This window comes from Betta splendens, chromosome 22 (assembly GCF_900634795.4).
Source record: "Betta splendens chromosome 22, fBetSpl5.4, whole genome shotgun sequence".
NCBI lineage: Eukaryota > Metazoa > Chordata > Actinopteri > Anabantiformes > Osphronemidae > Betta > Betta splendens.
The window spans coordinates 11,247,328-11,269,483 of record NC_040900.2 but is presented as its reverse complement, the minus strand read 5'-3'; the positions used below and the strand labels follow the sequence as shown (position 1 = coordinate 11,269,483).

Sequence of the window (22,156 nt, the reverse complement as noted above, 5' to 3'; positions counted from 1 at the left end):
ATGGACAGGAATGACCACCAATTGTGATGTGCTGACACATAATGTAATCAGAATTTGAGAGAGAATCAGCCATCAGAGAAGCAAGAGCCCAAAACCCAAACACTCTGTACCCACTCACTGTTGTTTAAAAGTTTCTCCATATACTTGTGTATAAACACTCAGACGCTAGAATATGATTTGTCTTTGAGGGGGACTGGCACAAATGGCTTTGGTGGCTTACATCATGCCTGGAAGTCTAATCACAGACACTCTTGTCATATCAAGCAGAAAAAGTCCATTTCAGAGCGAGCTTCGTTTCAGAAAAAAAAAAAGGGAGGGGGGGGGGGGGGGGGGGGGGTAAACAAGCCCTGCGTTCCGGGGCCGCCGCAGAATTCATCATTCATACAAAAAAATACCCCGAGCTCCAAAGTAGAGCTAATTTAATCCGAGAGGAATAAAACTCCATTTCATAAAAGTCGTCCATTCAGAACACTCATATTTCCACTGAGCAGAAACCCCCGGCTTGAAATCCGAGCAGACACTTTTCGGAAGGAATGCATTCGGTGGGTTGAGGGCCAGAGCTCGCCCTGTAATTTGTGAATGTACAGAAATGTGTGACCGCCACAGCTCCACCAAAGATAGAAATCTTTGTCTTATGTCATCGCCGAACCTCAAACTATTTCTAATTGCCCCCATAGCCCCCTTTCCCAAATGAATGGCTACGCATCCAAGGGCTTGTGTGCGCGGGTCTGAAAATAGCCCAGCAGTTCACACGGGCTAATAGATCAGATCCACTAGAAAGGTGAACGGCTCTGAAGGGACCACGTACTGTAAAAGGCTGTTCGCAGCATCAAAGTGACTTAAGTGGCACCGAAAGCCGCGTGGGTGGCATTTAGAAGCAGGTATACGTTTACAGACCCCAAAGGCTTCCATTGGTTTCTCTGCTTATGGGGATCACACTCATATTAGTCGTTACAATCTGACTCATTGCAAATGAAACCTGAAGTTAAGTGGGGTTTTTTTTTTGGCTTTTACCCATGGAGAGAAGGAGGGATCTCTGCTGTCATGCGCTCCCCTGAATTAGTGCAGCTTCATCTTTAACATTTATTCTCTCCAAAGACTCAGGGGGGACAGATCCTTGTCTGGTGCCATAGTTCATCCTCCTATGACGCTACACAATGGTTCAGGTGAGGAATGAAGGAAATACAGGTCAGTCACAAAGCCCCCATCAGTAAACTTGAGGAGTGTTTCTTGGTTCCTATATGTGAAGGATCAATTTTCCTTTTATCATTAAATGGTAGGAATCACATACGCTGAGGCCTATTTGAGGTGGGCCTGAGGTTTCACATATCCTCCAGAAGTTCTGTCTTGATTTCAGACTCAACCCGCCCGGATCATTAAAAATCGTTCAGGGGCACCGCGGGCTCTATCCTCAATGCCTGTGCGGCTGAAACCGTAGAAACTGCATGCTGAAATGTGGAGGTCTAAATGTGACAGGCGCCCGGAGCGCACATTAAGGCTGAACAGGGTGCAGCCGGAGCATGCGGTCACGTATTAATAATGAACTAGGGCAGGAGGACGACTGAAATATCACGGGCACTGTCACTGTCCCAGTCGAGCTCCACTCTAAATAGAGGCAGCGTGACAGGCGATCCGATCGCAGACGATGCTGCTGCCGTGTGATTCGCCGGTAGAACAGCTGTGACCGTAGATTTCCCTGAAATGCTGATCAGAATGTGAATAATCCTCTCGGTGCCGTACGTGTGGGTATGATTTGTGTGTAAACTAGCGAGAACAACATCGCCCACACCTGCCTGAACCGCTGGCCTAGATCATGAAATTAACAAGCAACCACAAACAAGGAGTGTCAGGGTGTCAAACGAGCCAGTGGCTTAATATTTAGCCCAAATGTGTGACACCCAAAAACAAACTTACTCAAAGGAATCAAAAATAAAGGAAGAACAGCCTTTTTTAAACGAGAGACTTAAAGGTGATTCAGGGTTTAACTACATATTGTTTGAGTGATAATGTGGAGGCTCTGCCTGCTGCACTGACACGCTACCAATGACACTGAGGTTTGTGGCCACGTTTGATCCCACATAAACAGCTAAATAAAGCTCAATCTCATTAGAGCGTTTACAGATTTATTCATTATTTTTTCTTTTTTTTACATTTTTGCCTCTCTCCTCCGCATCTTTATTTTCCTGCGCGGTGCAAACGACATGAAACAGTATTTAACTGAAGCCACCACGCGGGCGCATTAACTGCACTTAAATTATTCACTTGCTAGGAGACAAGGTGATAACCCACAAACAACAAAATATAACGTATTATTATTTTAAGAAAAGGAGGATTGTTTTAATGTGATTTAAAATATGCTTTGGCTCTCTCAATTGACATGTTTAATATTTGTTGCGTCTGTTTCCTGTTTCTATAAATAATTTTAAATATTTCACCGCAACATTTAAATGATCTACTTTTGTTTTTTTTTTAATGATAGGTATTGCAAAAAATATATCTCTATTAATTTCTGTGCCATTAAAATTGCTACATTTCCCTAAATAATATTACATTCTCTAGAATAAACTCCACCTGTGCTCACCCATCAAATTAAACTCAAATGCAGTGTTTTAATAATACAGGAGAAAGTAAAATAAAATAAATTAAAGCGGTGAATTCTCCAAATGCTTTGTTTAAAAATGCAAATGTATATTTCAACCCGTCACACGGCACCAATGTGTGGTTTTTGAACGAATAAATACCCGTGCTTTTACAATCATTTTAGACTAAAGAATTATTAAGTGCACTTTCATTTAAGCAAAAACTCAACTGGCGCATTACTAAAGATATATTCTTATTTTTTCTTTATGTTCCCAAACGCCTCTCACGCGAAATCTTTCATCTGTTTCGACTAGAGTCGATTCAATTAAATCAGATTTCCGACGATCTCGGAGCGCAGATAAAAGTTTCCTATGCTCTGCACATGTGAAATGTCTGCCGCCAACTGCGTGAACTGACAGCGATTGAAAAGGCAAAAGCGCCAACTAGTGTCAAAGTGCAGCACGGCGCACGGCTTCGCAGGGTGTGCCGTCATTTGATGGAACCCTAAACACGTCGGGTTTCTAATGAAATCCACCTCTGGCGCACGCACGCGCGCACACACACGGGCACGCACGCATGCGCGCGCGCACACGCACACACACCTGTTGGGTCGTTTGATGCGGAGGAAAATAAATTTTTTGCTGCTTGCTTTAATTTTCTTATTTAATTCCGTTTGGTCAAATAAAGTGATATGAAGTTGTTGTAAACCAATGATTTCACTTAGAGTCTTGTACGTGGGGTGAAGGTCTAAACGAGCCAGATGTAGAAGCTTTTTAAAATGCATAAATGAAAATAAAAACACAGGCCGCAGCAGCCTGGTGTCTTTTTGTCTAGTTCATTAGCATCACATAAATATAGGTCAGCGAAGGTGCCGTGATCAACAGTGGGACCACTGATCGTTTAAGTCATATATTGTGTTATTACATCATTTGAGATCATTAGGAATAAAATGCTCTACTCCACTGTTTCATCTGTTAGTGGTGAAGCACAAGGGCTGAATTATTTTATAATGCTGAAATACAATAAATGATAATTTACTCACTTAAAACATTTACTCATTATAACATATAACGTAAGAAAATGATCCAGGTCATTTATTGTTTAGCTCCATTAAACCACATGACGCCTCTGTAAACACGCATTTTCATAAGTCGTGATTTGATTTATTTCTGTCATTTTATTGCACGTCTGTAACCGATCCAAAAAAGCGCACAAGTAGAAAGAAAAGCGCAGATATGTATCAATAATTCAGCTGGCGCGTGTGACAGCGGAGCGGGGCTGAGCGGCGACTTTGATTGGTCCGGTGAAAGCCCAACCCAGCGGCGTCATTGGTGGAAATCATCTGCGCACTCCCGACCACTAAACGCTAAAATGACTCGGGTAAAATAATATCGCGGCACTCGCTGCACTGCGTTCAGCCTCGCGGCTCCCTCTCGCGCCCTGCTACGCTGCGCTAGAGGATAACTTGGAAGCAAATCCGACCGGAGCGACGGGACGACAACGCGTATCTTTCCGCTCCGCGACTCCGCCGTTCATGCGGGAAGATCGCGACGAGGATAAAGTTGCGAAAACTTTTACGCGCAAAAAGGACACTGATACTTCCAACTTCAGTTTGACTTGAGACAATTGGAGTTGAGACTTTTTTTTAGCTTTGCGTCCCTATTTACGAGCGGAGCCTGGTAAAAGAAAAATCAGAAGAGGCGTCTGGCAAGTGTCTGATTAAATCTAAACATTTAATCTAGAAAACCAACCAGCGGGATTGTGAAACCTTCTGCAGCACGGCTGGATTACCTGATTACTTCGTGCAGATTACCGATCGACGAGTCACTGATTCCTGATTCATTTCTGAGTGAAGGCTCGACTAGTTAGTGGGGCTGATTGATACGGAGCGAGTCGAGCGCCGCCAGAGACCGCAGAGCTGTCGCCTGAGCGCGTCCTCGGACTTTTAACGGCGCGACGACTTCGATGCGTCTCGGGCTGAGACTCATTGTGCAGACGCTGTAACAGGCATCAGTTTGGCGTTTCTCTTTGGTGGCGACTCACACGCTGAGCCCCCCCCCCCCGCGCGCCTCCATCCTTTGCGCTCAGCGGTGTCTGGCGTAAAGGAAAAAAGAACTGCTTTCACCCACAGAGTCCTGTTCTTCTACAACACAGTCAGGTGGCACTGACCCAAGTTGTTGTGATGCATATTCCCGTAGAGCCGCCCACCACCAGACGGTTCACGCCGCCCTCCACGTCCTTCCCTTGCAGTAAGATCGGAGACGGTAACGGGGCAATGGCCGCCCCGGGGCCCCTCAGGTCGAGACCGGACACCAGGAACGTGGTGGACGTTCTGGCGGACCACGCAGGCGAGCTGGTCCGGACCGACAGCCCCAACTTCCTCTGCTCCGTCCTCCCATCCCACTGGAGGTGCAACAAGACGCTGCCTGTGGCTTTCAAGGCAAGACACATGGTTTCTAATGATCGTTTATTATATTCTGGGGTTTTAGTGACGCGCATTGTGGTTTTGGATCCATAGGAAATGCACGAGAAAAGACTTATGAAAAAGATGTAGGACTATTCCCATAAATTATAAGGAAGTTAGGAAATTTCATTGCATTTGTTTCTAACTAAAAGGGATCTGTAAGTTGTGCATTTTGCTTTGGGAATTTTCCATTTTTGGAGGATGAATAATCGGTAAAATGCATAACAAGCTCTGTGTTTATTAACATTAAAATTCACTTAATAATAACATATTAAAACAGCAACAATACGCATGAAGAGCTCTGAAATTACAAGATGTCTGAGAAGTTTAGACTAATATAAATATCTCCGCTGGTCGATGCTTTATATGTAAACATTTGCTTGTGTCAATATTCCCTTCCATTGTGTAAATCATGCCTTGATCCGATCCAGTGATGCACAACGAAAATAAATACATGAAATGCACGTTATGCTTAAATATTAATATTTAGACGCTAACCCGCTACGTTTGGCGTGTCAGCTTAAGGAAATCCTTGTGCCACACGGTTTGGCTTTATGGATTGTTGTTGGCACTGTGGTAAAATTGCAAGAGATTTTGGTGTTTAATTTCTCTCGAGCCGGATGCGGTTTCGGGCGCGCAGCTGTGCGCAGCGGCTCTGGTGTCCCGGAGTGACCGGCGGCTCTCTCCCGTTCGCAGGTCGTGGCTCTGGGCGACGTTCCCGACGGGACCCTGGTCACAGTGATGGCCGGCAACGACGAGAACTACTCGGCTGAGCTGAGGAACGCCTCCGCCGTGATGAAGAACCAAGTGGCCCGCTTCAACGACCTGCGCTTCGTGGGAAGGAGCGGACGAGGTGAGCTGACACCATCTCTCTCTCTCTCTCTCTCGCTCGCTCTCTCTCTCTCCACACATACACACATCTTGTAAGCACGCACACACACGCGGAAGCAGCCTCTGCTTGTAATATATATGCAGCCTCATAATAAAATATTATTAGATATTAGACTTAGAATTTCAAGGTCAAGGCGGTTTAAATAGTTGGAAATCTGGGTCGCGTGGGCGATCACGCAGCAAACAATTGATTTCAGTTTAGTTTTAAATTATCTCTGTTTTATTTTCTCCTTATGTCTGACATAAAAACTGCACACGTGGAATCACTTAAGTTCGGGTACGGCGAGTGCCCACCCGCTGCCAACTCACTTCCATCGGTATCATCCGAAAATGTCTGGCCTGCGTCACGACGCACAGCGGCGACGTGACTAGAATTTTCTTAATCCAAGGGAGGACAAATAGTGATGTAGGTTGTTTTAGTCTGGGGAGCGGAGGGAGAAAATCACCTCGCAATTCATGCCCCGGGGAAATTTGTCAAACAATTCCCACTAGCAAAAAGCTTCTAGTGTAATAGTACCTGGTAGTTCACGGGTTCTCTGTTTAATTGCTGTAATAAAACAAAATCACATATCAGCAGGCCTGTTTGTAGTCATCATTAAGCTATAAACCTGCTGCAGTAATAATTAAAATTCTTTTCTATTTTTCAGTGATAAACATTCAGGTCTATAAATACATTTAAAAGCCATAAGAGACGCTCCAGTCCGGCCCTGCAGAATCCGACTTTCTGCTCCTTTCCCGGCCTCCATCTGATGTTAAAATAGCTTTTAATGGCTGGAAATGAGTCTCGTGCGAATTACCTTTCGTTTCTCTACAGAACCAGATGATTCGTCTTTTTCTCAACTTTTATTCCTCCCACGCACGCTCTTTATAACAAAGCGGGGCACGAGCGCCGCGTCACGTCGCAGCCCCCGCTCCGTCTCGCGCGCGCGGACTTCGACGCGGGACGGAGCAAAGATCCCGCCTTGTCGAACAATAAACCATTGCTGTAAAGTCTCCCGGGCAATCTGGAACGCATTCCCGCAATAATCTAAGTCATACCCGCAGCCGGTCCGTCAGATGAGGTGGTCCCCGGTTCCCTTTGTTTCCGAGCTACTTTAACTCAAAGGCTGCGGCGGCACAAAAGCTGAGGATTTGAGGTCGGACGCGTTGTGGGCCGTCGTTACGCACACGAGGGAAATGAGTTCAGCAGATGGAAAAAATAAGCGTCTTTCATGTCGTCATGCTGCAGGGAAGAGCTTCACCCTGACCATCACCGTGTTCACCGGACCGCCGCAAGTGGCCACCTACCACCGCGCCATCAAAGTCACCGTGGACGGGCCTCGGGAACCACGCAGTGAGTACGCGCACGCGCACACGCGCCGGTATTGTTTTGTTGAAGCGACGAGAGGTGTGATGCGAGCGCTGCAGCGCAGCCCAATGAGAAGGCGCCATTCCAGGTTGTGAAAGTGTGGGTGTTAGTATCTGTACATGCTAAGAGAAACACGAGTCACAGCGGGAGCGAAATCTAACAGTGAGCACACCTGATAAGATATGAGTGTGTGTTTGCGTGTAGGAATGTGACGTGCACTCTTCATATTGCGGAGCTCAAAAAGAGGGTTCGCACGGTCCAGTGTGTCCGAATCCCAGGGAGCCGAGGCCCGGTTTTGGGGTTGGGGTCGCTATGGAGACGGGGCGAGGTTGGGTCAGGACATCGAAAATGGTCCCCGCGAGTGTAGCGGTGCAGGCACGCGCGTGCGTGTGTGTGTGTGTGCAGCAGGGGACGGGGACCGGGCCCCGGTCGGAGGAAACCGTAAAGCTTATTAAGGCATAACCCGAGACCACTAAGAGAAGCCGCAGGTGGCTCAGCCGAGTGGAAGCCCTCCCCCCACCACCCCCCACCGCCCAGCGCTGGTCAGGGAGGGTCAACCACATTAAGTGGCTGGCTGCCTTAACGCAGGGCAGCCGTGGGCCCGGCCAGGGAGGCCCCGGCGCGCTAAAGCTGTTAGCGCTCGGCCACAGCTACGGTCTCATGGTTTGATGCTGCCGGTGCGAGGGACGGTGCAGACTTGTGATACTCGGATGAGTCAGTCGCTGAAGGCTGGGGCCAGATGTGGGCTATGAGCGCGCCAGCCGGGGTATACGTTGACGTTGACGATGCGCGGGCTCCGTCGGCCCGCTTGGCGTTGGGGACGGCTGTAAGGGGTAGAGTAGCCGGTGGGTGGGTGGGGGGGGGGGGTATGTGGGGCTGGGGGGGATTTAGCCCGGTCACAATAGACCCCAGCAGGGGCAGAAAGAGTGGAAACAAATGCGGCGTGAGGACGGATATGGCTGGCAGAGAAGGGAGGTGGGGGGCACCGGGGGGGGACATCAACCCCTTTGCTATTTGCAGAGGTATAAAAGACAACAGCGACTGTGGCGCTGAGGGCGTGAGATAATACTAAACTTTAAATGTGTATGCATGGTTTCAATTTTAACCTTTGGTTATAAAAAAACCCAACTGAAAGTGTGTGCTGGTGCATTCATGCACTCTCGTATGCATCTGCAAGTCTGTCGGCCTGATATAACCGCGTATATTAATGCTGTCTCCTGCCTGTCTGTCGACACGCCGCTGCTTCGGCTGAGGCGTCAGAATGGTGGCGCTACTTTTACCCCAGCGCTGAGGGCTATAAAGTGACACTGTTTAATATAGAGTAGGAGGAATTCAGGCCTCGGTTCAACTCTGCTCCACGCTGCTGAGTAGGAATCTATAGAGCGACAGAGAATAAACGTCTGCAAAGGGCAATTGAAAACAATGCATTTGACTGTGATTTTAATATGCACTAACTAGAACCTCCTGTAGTTCAACCCCCACTGGAAAACAAATAATTTCATGCAAATGGTAAAATAGCCGAAGCTCCGACGTACAGCTTGTTGGAAATATTAATAATGCATCTAGCGACGCCAGAGTGAACGCAGATTCAGCATTAACCCGTGAACTCAAACAGCTGATCACAGTTAACAGAACAAACACGTTGAAACAGAGCAACATGTACATTGTTCAGCTTCTCGGTTTCAATTAGATTTGAGCACGAGATGAGTTTTGATGGATTCATATCCCCCCAATTGAGAGGTTTTCAACAAGAAGCGCATTCAGCGAGGACAATATCAGCCGTGTATCAGCGCAGTGGACGCACAGGAACACACGCTGCAGCTCAGACATTATCAGGACCATAAAAATAATCGCATTCTTGTCTAACCGCAAGGCACCGCATTATATCCGCTGTGCAATGTTTAGAGCCAAAGTAGAGAGGCACCACTGCCAACCCATAAAACTAACAGTGAATTTTCCTTATAAATCACATCCTGAGAGGCAGTTATGGGTTCAAACGCTGCTTTGAACCCCGTTTTCAAGTCGCCCGCGCGTCTCCAGCCTCGCCGCGTCCGGCTGAAGCCAGACTCGGCCGCGCCGCGTTCACCTGTCGGCGGCGGCGGCCGGGCCGCGCGGGGGCCGTGCTGGCTGTTTACGCAGGACCTGCATTTGCATGGCTGCCAAGCGAGCAGCGGCAGGAGCTGGCGCTGGAGGGGGAGGAGGCTGTTAATAATGTTTACTGATCCAGTCTGGAGAACCTGACGGACGGGACCGAAGCGGCGGCGGCGCTGTAACAACACCATGCCTGCTGAAAACACGTGATCCGTGAAAGAGGCACACAGATGCATTTTCACATGCTGTGACGCACACGCGCACACACACACACACACACACACACACACTGCAGTCGGCTGCTTAGAAACTAGGCTAAACGTTGTGCATTCTTGCCTCCCTCGCTGCCGATTTCCTCATCACACATCCGCCATTCGTCACCATAACCCCCCCCTCCCCTCCGTCCCCTTTCGGCCCTCGAACCATACCGTCTTTTATTATCGAACTTCTGCCGAGGCAAAACTGGAAACACAACTGTTGCTAAAAAGTCTCTCGCCGCTGCTGTCTGAGCAACAGCTCACATACAACAACAAGACAGAGCATGCTGAGATATAAAAGCCAAAAAGAAAAGCAGATGACTTAAATGTCAGACCCTCCCTGTTGGTTACAGCGAGCGGATGCCTCTGGAACACTGATGGTACATTTAGTGCACTCTGCGAGGTTATTCACACAAAAATAATCCCATACTATATTTCGATATCCTTCATTTACATATGACAACAGCTGCTGAGAGGGGTGATCTGTACTGCTATATTTTAGTTGCCTCGTGTAAAATGGCTCACTCTCTCGAAAGCAAAAGACGAACGTGCTGTAGATCACAGCTCAGAGCAATCAACATTACTAAAATATGTCTAGATGCTGAAATGTGTTCTGGAATTTGTTTTAATAATCAGTAATCAGCTGGGTGTGTATCGGTACTTTAAGTGAGTGAGCAGCATAAATAAAAGAAAATATCAAGTCAAGTCTGTGTGAAAGCGTGAAGCAGGATTTGCACAAACAAATATGAATATTTCCAGGCAAGATTTGTTGATTTAGAAAAAGCTAAATAAGCAAATCAATGTTTTGCATGAACGATTTTTAAATTGAACCTAGGAAATGTATGTAACCTTACCCAGAGATATATTCAAAGCTGTGATCTGTGCGTGAAAATCAGTGTTTTAAAAGTTAAATCTGAGCTTGTGTGCGAGTGATATGACTAAATATGACTGGTCATCAGACATGAACGAGGGTAGAAATTCATTCCAGCAAACTCATTGTAGTGGAGAAATTCATTTGAATGCTGAAAAAGCTGAAAAGTGAGAGCCGTGAAATACAAACTAACTGTTTTCTAGCACAGCGCAGGCCACGGCTGCATCCATCCACATGCAGCTCGCACACTCCTGCACCCACGGGCCCACACATCCACCGAAAATGACAATTGCTGCGTTGCGTTGCGGCTGTTTACTCGACTGGGCGTGTTCATGCGGCTCCATGGGGAGAATGGCGGGACGGAGCTGTGGGGGTGCACGCTGGAGTTGGCGGGTTGATTCTATTTGCATTTGGCACACAGACTGTACAAAGTATGCAAATAGACAAACAATGACATTTGCTGTGTTATTTTTCCTGCGATATTGCAGTCCCTCTGCAAGGTAAACAATGAGACGGCGCGTATGCGCGGCTGTGCATGTATTTGCGTGAGCGTGTGTTCAGCTCATGCACCTGCCAGGTGTGTCCATCCTCTTGAAGACACGCCCCGCGCTCCACAAATCACATGAAAGGCTCAGCCCTCGGTGCGAAGTGCTCGCTCAAAGACAACTTTGATGTCTGAAAATGGAGATGGCTTTTCTTTGAAAGAAAGGCCTACAGGTGTATCAGTGCCAGGGGAGGGGGGGGGGGGGGCGCAGTGGCACGTCTGATGCTGGGTGCTTTCCTGGCTGCTCACTGTGACTCAGATCTGTAACCTGGAGACATAGTGGTCTACGCAAATAATCACACACACACTATAAGTGGCTGGCCTCAACAATCTAACTCATGACCACCTAATTTATAACTTGCCAAAGATAACATTCTGCTTTAATACCACTCAGAGACAGATGAGAAGAGATAAGGGGGAGATTTTGTGTCCTGTTCACAGAAATGACAGTCTGTGGCGAATGAGGCGACCGGAGGCGCTCACTGTGGCGTCCCTCCTTTCCCCAGGGTCAACCCGGGCGCGTCATCCCCGGCCTCAGCTATTAGGAGTAGAGCAAATATTGGCCAACTGATAAATCCAATGGAATGCAGCAGTACATGCTGAATAGGTTTGGAATGATTTCAAAGAGGAACTTGTGTGTTGGGCCTGAACATTCGTGACATTCTGAGGCCTGGAGCTGCCGATGAGCGAGGATGAGAAACGGCAGTCATGCGGGTGATTTTACACAGCGGAGACACGCGCGTGTTAATTATTCAGTCACGTCTTTAAACGCGTTATATAGGAAGACGCACAGACCCTCAAGGTGTCTGAGTCGTTAAAGCCCGACATGAAAGCGCCTGTAACATAATCAATTTAGCCGTGGGAGGGTAAATAAAGGGCCGAGATGGAGGCGCTCCGACCACTGTTGCCACCTTAACCACATCTAGAAGGTTTGAGGGCTTCGCACAAAGGCGCACATTCACACAGCTGTTGGTAGTGCTGCCGAGGCGTTTGCACTAGACTAGATGATACGAACGGCAAAGTGAAACCGAGATATAAACAGCGCATGTTAAAAGGATCCTCTGCCCGTCAACGCACGAGTCGCTGCGAAAAACGGGGGGGAAAAGAAAGCAGAGCATTGTTTTTTAATCTCTCTCTCTCTCACAAACACACTCTCTCACACACACTCTCACACACACACACACACACACACACACACACGCCTGGATGAAATGCTCTTTATTTTTTTCCCCCACTCAGACGAAAGTTTCCGCCTAACATTTGCTGACGCCACACTGAACAGTGGGAAGCAGCAGGAATGACACAATTATTTACCGAAGCCCCCCAGACTCTTAATTCACACTGGAGACGGTTTCTCAGAAGCGCCGCCGCCACTCGGGCCTCTGTCCTGAACCCCCGGCACACGCCCCCCCCACATGCACCAGCCAAGCGTCCTTCCTGTTTACCTACCGACGAAGGGAAGTAAAATGCCCACTCTGTGTGTGCGCACTCTTCCTTATTTACTCTGACCTGCGCGGGAGGCAGCCATTACGGCCTTTCAGCCATAATTCAATAAGTGTTCTGATCTGCATTTAGAAAAATAAATGGCCCGTGAGTGGAGGGATATGTTCTCCCCCACTGCATTATGACAATAAACTGTTTTCTGCGTTGGGGCAGAGGGACAGGGGTGGAGTGCGAGGTGGTTAGTGGGAACAAGGCACCTGCTGGTTACTGGAAAAGACACGGCGTCCCACCACCCTGCGGCCTGGATATTTATTTCTTCAGGCCTTAACGGTTCCAAAAGTGTGAGCAAATAATAGGTGGAGTGAAATCTTTTCTGCGCCTCCACAAGGTTGTAATCCTCTGTGTAAACACAGAGGGAAGCCTTGTCTTAAAAAAAAACATGCACACAGTCTAAAAAGATCACACAGAAGCAAAGGTCAATCTGTACAACCTCGACATCACCAACGGCACCACGGGCTCCGAGGCAGCAGCCACACTGAAACATGTGAAAACCCACAAAGCGGAAAAATCGCACATTTTGCATTTCGCACGTCGACGTTGACCCACCTGGAATATCAATTGTCATTCTGTGGAACCGAGTGTGTGCGTGTGCGTCGGAGGCCAAATGCTGGTTGCGCGTAAAATGTGTGTGTGTGTGTGTGTGTGCCGGCATGCACGTAGGTGTGAACGTGAAGCCGTTTGACACATCTGCTGGCGTTGCATTGATGTATGTGACAGCAGCAGCTTGCTTTCCTTTCCCACAGTCTTGCAGGGCACCCACCTTTCCCCTCGGTGCTCGGCGCGGCCCGACTGTCACGTAAACAGGCGCGCCGCACAACAAGCCCATTCACCGTCGGAGCTAAAATAACACGCTCAAAAGCGGCTTATTGCTTTAATATGATCTGTCACGGAAACCAAGGAGGGTTTCTGTGCTCGGCGAGGCAGTGGCGGTACCGAGAACTCTGCGAAGGTCCAAAAACAGCCTCGCTCATATCACCCCCCACACGTTCCCAGGTAGACAGTTACTCTTTTACCACATCTCACACACACACACACACACACAGAAGCTGGATGAATATTCTCTCATTGTGCTGAGCGAGAGTCCAGGCCCGGTTCTGGCGCCGACCCGCCTCGCTCTAGGGTTCCCCTTGCGTGGCTTCTGTTCTGTTCTCGCGCCGTCCCCTTATCAGAAAAGGAAGGCTGCGCTCTTTGCTCAAACAGCCTCATGTGGCAACTTCCGCTGTGCGCTGCTTGTTTTCAGGCCTGCGAGGGGGATTTTCACACCGCTGACGTCCCCAGAGAGAGGCCGACGCATCTGCCTGTGGGACCAGACGGTCCCCCAGCTGTGGCTAGAGGGGATGAGCTCGAGATAAAAGCCTGCCAAGACTTTTGAGAGCTTAATATTTTCACCAAACATCTACTCCAGGCTGCAGTCAGCGCTTCACTCCCACCTGGTTACACAGTGTGTGCATTTAGTCCACGGCGATAAGACGGCTGTAAAGCTTGATACATGCGTAGCAAATGCATTGCAAGACGGTTATGTAAATGAGTGCGATGTAGTGTAGTGTCTGCATGTGGCTAGAATCAATTCATTTAGGCCCAGACGAGACAGCCGCAATCATCAGCCAAGGGTAAAACCCACATCCTTCAGGGTCAGCCTCAAAACAAGAACTTTGATTCGCCCCAATGTTAATACCCGACAGTGAGCGGCGGCGCCGGGGCGCTCTCGGGGCTCCGCGGCGGCTCTGGCGACCCAACGAAACGGGAAGGATGTGAGCGAGAGCGTGGCGGAGAAGAAGCAGGGTGGGAGGGCGGGGGTGGGTTCAGGTTCGCTGGAGAGGAGGAAGAGGAAGACAGGTGCGCGCGGCTTTGCTCAACAGATGCTGAAACGTCTCCAGTGTCTGTTGAGGGCGAGCGGAAGTGGAAGCGGGGCCCCGCTGCGGCGAGCGCTCAACTGTCGCCCCACATCGCGCTGCGCAGCCAGATAAGGGCCGTGCTGGTGCACTCGCGTCGCTTTCAACCGCGCAGCCTTCGAGATGCACGCACTACGGGCTTCCCCGACCTATAAGAAAAAGCTGGATGCCTTGACTCATCAACACATTAAAAGCTCTAAGTTTATAAGCTACAGAACACTTTCACAATCAGATGCCGGTTCGAGGCCTCATTTGTGAGTTTGTGATTCACAAATGCTTCCTGGACATTTTGTGTAATTCTATACAATACCTACACAGATTACAATCCAGACATAGTTTTCAGTCCTGTGTGTAACACATAGTCTCACTTCTAGTCTGTTATCGGGGGCCTATCGAGTCCATTTATAAGACGAAAATAAATATTTACACTTCGGATATATTCAGAGCAGACTTGGGCCGCGGCCAAAGCACGTATTGCCCTTTGCCGTTCAGATAGAGTTTCACTTTGCCCCTGAAAAAGCACCCAGCCCTTCAACTGAAGAGAGCCTGTGTTTAATGCGTCTCCCTTTGGACAATAACACATGTTTCTCTCTTTCACTGCAGACTGAGAAAGAGAGAGGAGAAGTAGAGAAAAAGTGTGTGTGTGTGTGTGTGTGTGTGTGTGTGTGTGTGTGTGTGTGTGTGTGTGTGTGTGTGTGTGTGTGTGTTTGTGTGTGTGGCAGGAAGGAAGCGCGGCGTGTGAATCACTCACTCAGCCGCAGTGTCGGTGCCTCAGGCCTAGCCGTCGCCTTAGCGAGCTAACACCGCGGCGGCGCTAGCTAGCGCCCGGCCGCGTTCACGTCAACAGAGGCACCATCGCGTTGAAGAAAAGCTACCTTCAGAGGCTCAGAGGCACGTGGGGCGCCGGGGAAGAAGCAGCCGCTCTCCTTGTACTGCAGCAAAGATAAAACATTATCAGGAAACACAAAGGCGCTCGCATGCACGCACGCATGCACACAAAACAAAACGGGTGCAGAGAACGGCACACCCATTTCTTCAAAACACAGCCGCCTGCCGTTCTGTACATCGTTAATACCAGACATTTTATATCAAGCATTTTATTTGTTCTTCACAGACTTCCATAATGCTTTCAGATGATGCGACCGCTATGCTGAAAGGAGGCTAGTAAATCTACAACCTTTAGCATCCATTTCGGCTCTGGGTGTGTATTGAGCGCTGCTGTTTAGGCCTCATGTGTGCATTGGCCCCCACATCCCAGCTCTATCTTGTGGTTATGATATCATAGAGAGAAAAACAAGGGCATTCTCTCCTAAGTGCACCCTCACACATTAAATATTCATCCAACCACAAAAATCCCGCTGAAATGGGGCTGGTGTGGAGCACCGGCACCCCTCTGGCCCCTGGCCCCGCCGAGTCTCTGGAAGTCAATCGCACTTCGGATCGGATCTGTGGCTACAGCCAGAAGTGACCAGAGGTTAAACTGAAGGATAGAGGTTCTGTTTTTTTGTCTGTAGGTGTGAGAATTGCGACGGTTAACTGAAAAGCAAAACTGAAAGCTTAAACACACGATGTCGCCTAATTTAAACCATATCCTGACTTAATTAGAAACTAAATGTTCAATCCTTCAATGACCTTAACCTGGTTAAAATCTACACAACACAGACTCTTTATTTATTATTGTTTCGCATAGAAAGTCTATCAAATGTACAAGAAAAAAAGAATTAGGCGAGTGTGGGTGTCCTTCCCTCCTCGTAGGCCCATTTTTAAAAAAAGATATCCGAGAAACAAAGGCAGAGGGAAAAACAGATTGGGGGAAAGGAAAGTTTCAAGCCACCTCCCAGTTGATTAGTGGTGTTAACAGCATCTGTAGGAGCAGGGTTAATGAGCTCCAGGCCTTCCACCGTACGCTAACGAAGCCCCCGCTCGCTCACTCGCTCGCCCGCCTTCTCACAGCCCACTGAACCCCCTACTGGACGCTGCGAACAGCGTGTCGCCAAGCGCGGCCGCCTCTGCCAGCTGGAGCCGGGCCATGGAATCTACAGTTGGGGCGGCGTGTTTGTGGGAAGCTGAATGATCACTTTCATCCCTAAAGAGCCGGCCAATTCATCTCAGACCACCACTGGCCACAGAAAAACTGACCAATTATCATTTTTTTCCCGCCCGCCTGTCTTTTTTTCCAGCCGGAGAGCAGAGGGATGTATCGTTTCCCTGACCTCAGCCTTTTGAGGTGGTGTAAATCTCTTAATAACTACACAAGGACACATAAAGGGCTATATTTGGAGGGCTCCTTCCCTCAGCTCTGGCATGGGGCAGACAGTAGCCATAGTGTCTCTGGGGGCGATGGACCTGCTGCTATGTGTCACTGCCCCTTCGTGAGACGTCAGCCTTCGTCCCTTCCACTGCGGCTAAAAGAGAACGGCTGCGTACTAATAAAAAGTATATTACACGGTGTGAAAGGCTTCGTGTCCTCCTAGTAAGAGCACTGAGCAAACTGGACTGAGGGGTGGAACCACACACACTTTGTCCTTTCCTTTGGCGTCCCACATCCTAATACTTGTGAAAACAAACAGCTGGAGCTCAGCAACAGAACTGCTGTCTCCGCTCAGACAAATAAGTCACGACTGAGACTCTCCCTCACACGTAAAGAGTGATTTGTGCGGTAAAAGAAGCCTTCGGATGGGAGATATTTCTATATAGTTGGTGAGGAGAGAACGGAGGGGAGACGGCGGGTACAAACAAATGGACAGAGCGGTAAACGGGAGGAAACTTTACCCATGGGTCAGCCTCTGAGGGAAAATATATTGCCCATGGGTCAGTGGAGAGAGAGGATGGGCAAAATCCATATTGGTCCGTCTGCCTTGCCCCCTTTATATAGTGATAAAATATTCAAATCCAGCCATTACTTCACATTAGGCTACTCTGTAGAGATGCCAGGGAGGAAAACCACAGAATGTATACATGCTGGTTCACACACAGTTTTGGTGCATTGATAGACATTAAAATCTCTTCCTCCCATTAGAGGCCCTCATCCGGACTGTGGCATTTAAGGTGTGTTCACATGGTGTGTGTGTGTGCGTTTGGACATGGACTCTAAGCATACATATGAGTGTCTATATGAAAGGCACGGTCATAGCCATCTCCCTGAACGGGACATCAGAGTGATATGGGCGCTAAGTGTGTCGGTTAGTTGTCCAGGGTCAGACGGGTGCAGTGAAGGCGATGCAGCCCATACGTTTCACTTACTCAGAATTTCTTCTTACAGTTCATGCACAAAGTTTGCTTTCAGTCCTTGTCTCTGTTATGTTTAAGCCTGTATGACTGTATGGTCTGGTAGCCTCGTCTGGGTGTTTCCTTCTGACTAAGTGCTGTGTCAGTCAGACCTAAATGTGTGAGTACATGGGCGCATGTGTTAGCGGGGGTGGATCTACTCACTATTCCTTGTGTTCTTTAAACCAGACGGAACGATAAAGATCGCCTAGCGTCATAAGCTCGTCCCCATGTCCAACGGGACAATCTGAGGTTTATTTTCATTATCCTTCAGGTCCAGGGGAAGCAGCATTCCGCCAGCAATTATTTTCAACCACTTATGTTATCGTTATCTGCCGATGACGCGGCAGCAGGTGCAGCTTGGGTAACACTTAGTGTCTAGCCGATGGATTTCAAGGTCTGCAAACAATCTAACAATATTTTTGCGTTTGGAAGCTGAGAACACGGTGATAATGCGTCGCTCTCCCCTTAGATGATTTAATTCTATGTGAGACTTTGTGCTTCATAAGAAGGGGATGTTGATGGTCTACAAGGTTTGACTAAAAGTGACATTAATTATACTTGAGACAGGCAAAGGGAGGTCGTTTTGCCAGGAAATGTCAATATGTCTGGCCCAATTAAGTTTTCCAAAATGACTCTTGTTATTGTTTATGCTATTTTTATACAACGCTGGAAATATAAACTGCTGTTCTGTGCCACGGCCTTGTTTTTGTAGGTGGTAAATTGGCCGGCTTGTGATTAATCCCACTCCTTCTCCGCTGTTTCAGGGCACAGGGTGAAGATGGAAGACCCCCAGAAGATGCAGTTTTCCGACAGGCTGTCAGAGATCGAGCGCTACCAGCGGACTATGAGGATAGGCCCATCCCCCAATTCTCGCCCCCTCCAAACCCACCTCAGCCCCACAACAGGTGAGATGCGACTATACCACTAATAAAAGTCCCAACCAAAGCAGAACCACCTGCATTAGCACACTGCTACACTCAGTCCAAGTGCCCGTCCTGAGCCATTTCCTCCACTGAGCTTTGGAGCTCTGATGAACAAACCTGGGAACAGTTCTGTGTTGGCTGTCGAAGGGGAAGCTCATGTCAGCTCTGTCCCCGGGTGCCCTGCGTTGGTGGGTCCGGGCCCCACAGTGAGCAGGGTTGAGTCTGTGGCCAGGTGGTGCGGTGGGTGCTGCCAGCCGAGCTTGGCCTGGGCGCTGGAGTTGGCCCCCGCGCACTACAGCCTCAGGAATGTAGCAGCCGCCCGCTACCTTGGCAATCACGTCACTCTCAGGCTGGACGAAGGTGCGGGGGCAGGGGGTGGGGAGCGGTGCGGCCAAGGTGGTGTGATGGAGAGGAGGGTGTGTGTATGTGTGTGTGTGTGTGTGTGTGTGTTTGTGTGTGTGATGGAAGTGAGGATGAATGTTACCTTGCCATCATGTCAGAACCCTTTTAACAAGATGCCCTGTCTGGAAGCACGCAGACTAAACACACACACACACTCACGCATATAATCCTCACTCACCCACTCTTCAGTTCTCATGCTAGCTAATGAATCTCATTACCTTTGTATCAGCATGTTGCCGTGTACAGGAGGACTTGTTTGGGAGCGCTGGGCCGTGTGTGGGTGGAACTCTATCAGTGTGTATCACAGTCATACGCCAGTGTGTGGCCTTGTCGGCAGCTTCGCCAGCGCTGAGTCACCAGTATGGCCCTATCTACCAGCTGACTGTGGGGAACACAGGGTCTCTCACCCGCACTCCCTTGTCCTTACTTTGCGCCGATATTGATTTTGTTCCTTTGCACAGCTTGTGCCAAGCTCGAAAACATGTCAGCCATTTTAGAAACACCGCCGACCGGTTGTGGTGAACATAAACAGTGTGCGGCTTCCACACAATACCGCCCCTGTGATGATCATTTTCTGATGGTTTAAGAGTTTGGCGTGAGCTGCGCAGGTTGTCTGCCAATGAAAAAAACCCTGCAGCTAAGCTTAAACTGGGAGCTTTAGATTTCTGAGGACTGACTTGAATATGAAAGTGTGTGTGTGTGTGTGTGTGTGTGTGTGTGTGTGTGTGTGTGTGTGTGTGAGGGGGGGGGCATTATTGTCAGCAGGGAGAGGTGCACAGACTTGGTCCAGACAGCAAATGAGGAGCAGCCCTCCTGCCTTCCTCTCATCCGCCTCGCGCAGGATTAGGGCAGGACTTAAAGAGCCGCAGCCCCGTCGGGCTTCAAAGGGCCGGCGCCGTTGCGACACACACGCAGAGTGCGTGCGCCCGCAAGCAGACACGACGCATTAGCGTCAGCTGCGACCGTCAGGCCGCTGCCAAGGCCTCGGAGCCCCGCGCGGCGGAGGGGCGAGTACCAGCGAGACGGAGGGGAAGGGCTGCGAGAAACCACACACCTTAATCTGTGGTATTAGCGTCACGACGGCACACCGCAGGGCAGGAGAGGTAAAACAATTAAATAACCCGGCTCCCTATCCGCTCCAGCGTCTGTGCCGCCAACAACAGCGGTGTCATGGCACCCATGGCACAGAGGGCTCCCGTACGTGTAGGAATGACTCACGCGACAAGTCCGCCGTGTTGCAAGTAAAGCTCAAACCAAAATAGGCTTGTGATAAATCCCCTTCAAAGACGCAGGGAGGTGTTTACATATCAACAGCGCACACGCCAGACACTGGTGTATTTTGCAGATACTTTAAATCCCTGGGTCTGTTTGTTTGAAAATCGCCGGGTGATAGATCGCCCATCAACACGTTATAATTAAGCGGATTCCTGTCTCCGTGTTACAAAAGATGTTTTCCATTATCCAGGGCTGGAACCTCGCGTTCCCCCTCTTCGAGACAACTAAATAAGAAAATACAGTGTCATCTCCTCCTAAAGCCTCCTTGCTCCATGTTGTTGTCTGAGCTATGAAATACTGTCTCAGTCTCGTTGTCAACAGGACGCTCTGTCTCCAGACATCTGCTATCCTGGATTCTTAAATCACACTCGCAGACGATTGCACCACAGGCATATTGAAAATACAAAACACACACACACGCACACACACACACACACAGTTTCCGTGCTAGTGTTGCAAGTTCCCTGTTAGTATCCCAGACAGACAGGGTAATTAAGAGCTCATTACAGTGCATGCACTGACAGGACTTTCTGCACGCTGGCAGACGCTGCGTTGGATGCTTGTTTTGTTCTTCTGTGGCTACAGGTAAGCCTGCTAGACATGTGGAATCATACCCGGCGAGGGTGTAGGCAGCGTGTGTGTGTGTGTGTGTGGTTGAAAATGCGTGGCTCAACGAGTGCAGTCAGGCAAATCTGACACTGAGACAATCAAGTACTAAATTGTTATTCTGGTTTTTAAAACCTCAAATGAGGTACATGTGTATACTATACGTGTCTGTGGGTGGCAGTTTTTTTTTTTTCCCTAATCTCGTACAGAAGGCAGTCGACGCTCTCGTGTAATTGTAACACGTTTAGAATATATACGCAATTCCTCACAATCTTAAGAAAAGCAAACTGCTGACAGGAATTCCGAGTGCAAAGTGGGAAAACAGACTCTAGTTCTACCTCTCTGCTCTACGTTAAAAACACAGAACTCAACAAGTCCCTGGCAAAGCCTCTAACAGACGGCGGAGACGAAAGCGGCGCTTTTAACTTAAATGTGTTTTAACAGTGAGAGAGGGAGGGGGGGGGGGGCGTAAGGCAGCAATTTAATCATCCAAAGAGAAAAGCCCTGGCACTTTTGAGGTGGTGTCATTTAACATGTTATTTGTTCCAACACCTGTGTGTTCCTCTGAAGATGAATATCAGATACGAGCATAGCGTTTCGCCATCCAGTCAAGTGCTCGGCACTTTGATGAGGGGCCCGAAGCGGCGCGCGCGCCCGCCCACCTGAAGGTACCCGTGTGCTGACGTCATTACAAGTCAACAGCAGCCTTGAAGCAAATGATGTATTAAATACCCGATTGTTTAAATGTGATATTTGCTCTGCAATGGAGAAAAAGGAGCTCGTTTTTTTATTATTAATGACACTTCCACAACCGCTGGCACCCTGATGGCGTCCCCCCCGCACAACTGGCGCACATCTGCCGCAGCTGCGCCTTCGCTCCACTCTGAGCAGCGCCGCCGGACTCGGCTTGAGGGAGACCGGTCCGGTGGCGAGGCCGCGGGAAGCGGCTGCGCCCCTCCCCTCGCGTCCACAGCGACCACACTGTTTACCCGGCATAAACAAGCCGGCCGGGGCCCCCCCAGGTTCCAGGCGGCACTCGGCTGCAGCGCGGCCAAGAGGCTCGACTTAATTCACACGTCCAGAGCGACATGATCAGCCAATTAGAAGCCAGGAGGCAGGAAATTAGCGCCGTCGGGTAGCGGTGGCGAGGACCTCGGAGCGCAGCAGCCATGCTAGTCGGGTTTCATGCTGATTTCTGCCAAACCCAAGCAGGAAGCCGGCCCTCTGAGGCCAATACGA

General features: G+C 49.2%; 1 protein-coding gene and 1 long non-coding RNA gene across 6 annotated transcripts in view; one reads left to right on the top strand and one right to left on the bottom strand.

Annotated features, from left to right (window-relative positions):
* The window catches only part of LOC114848184 (uncharacterized), a 67,860-nt gene that overhangs the window by 25,227 nt on the left and 20,477 nt on the right, over positions 1-22,156 (bottom strand). The window contains exon 4 of one of the 4 annotated variants that reach the window (XR_008693550.1): positions 15,193-15,373. The exons of the other annotated variants lie outside the window; for them this stretch is intronic. This is a non-coding gene — a long non-coding RNA (uncharacterized LOC114848184). The remainder of the gene's footprint in view (positions 1-15,192; positions 15,374-22,156) is intronic. 4 annotated transcript variants of the gene reach the window in all.
* Positions 1-22,156, top strand: part of runx3 (RUNX family transcription factor 3) — a 43,276-nt gene that overhangs the window by 11,598 nt on the left and 9,522 nt on the right. The window contains exons 1-5 of one of the 2 annotated variants that reach the window (XM_055505494.1): positions 3,791-4,287; positions 4,779-5,020; positions 5,741-5,897; positions 7,164-7,268; positions 18,476-18,616. In XM_055505494.1, the coding sequence (XP_055361469.1) occupies positions 4,856-5,020; positions 5,741-5,897; positions 7,164-7,268; positions 18,476-18,616 (568 nt within the window). In that variant the 5' untranslated portion in view covers positions 3,791-4,287; positions 4,779-4,855. Of the gene's footprint in view, positions 1-3,790; positions 4,288-4,778; positions 5,021-5,740; positions 5,898-7,163; positions 7,269-18,475; positions 18,617-22,156 lie in introns of those variants that run through there. The other variant, XM_029138477.3, reaches the window with a different exon arrangement.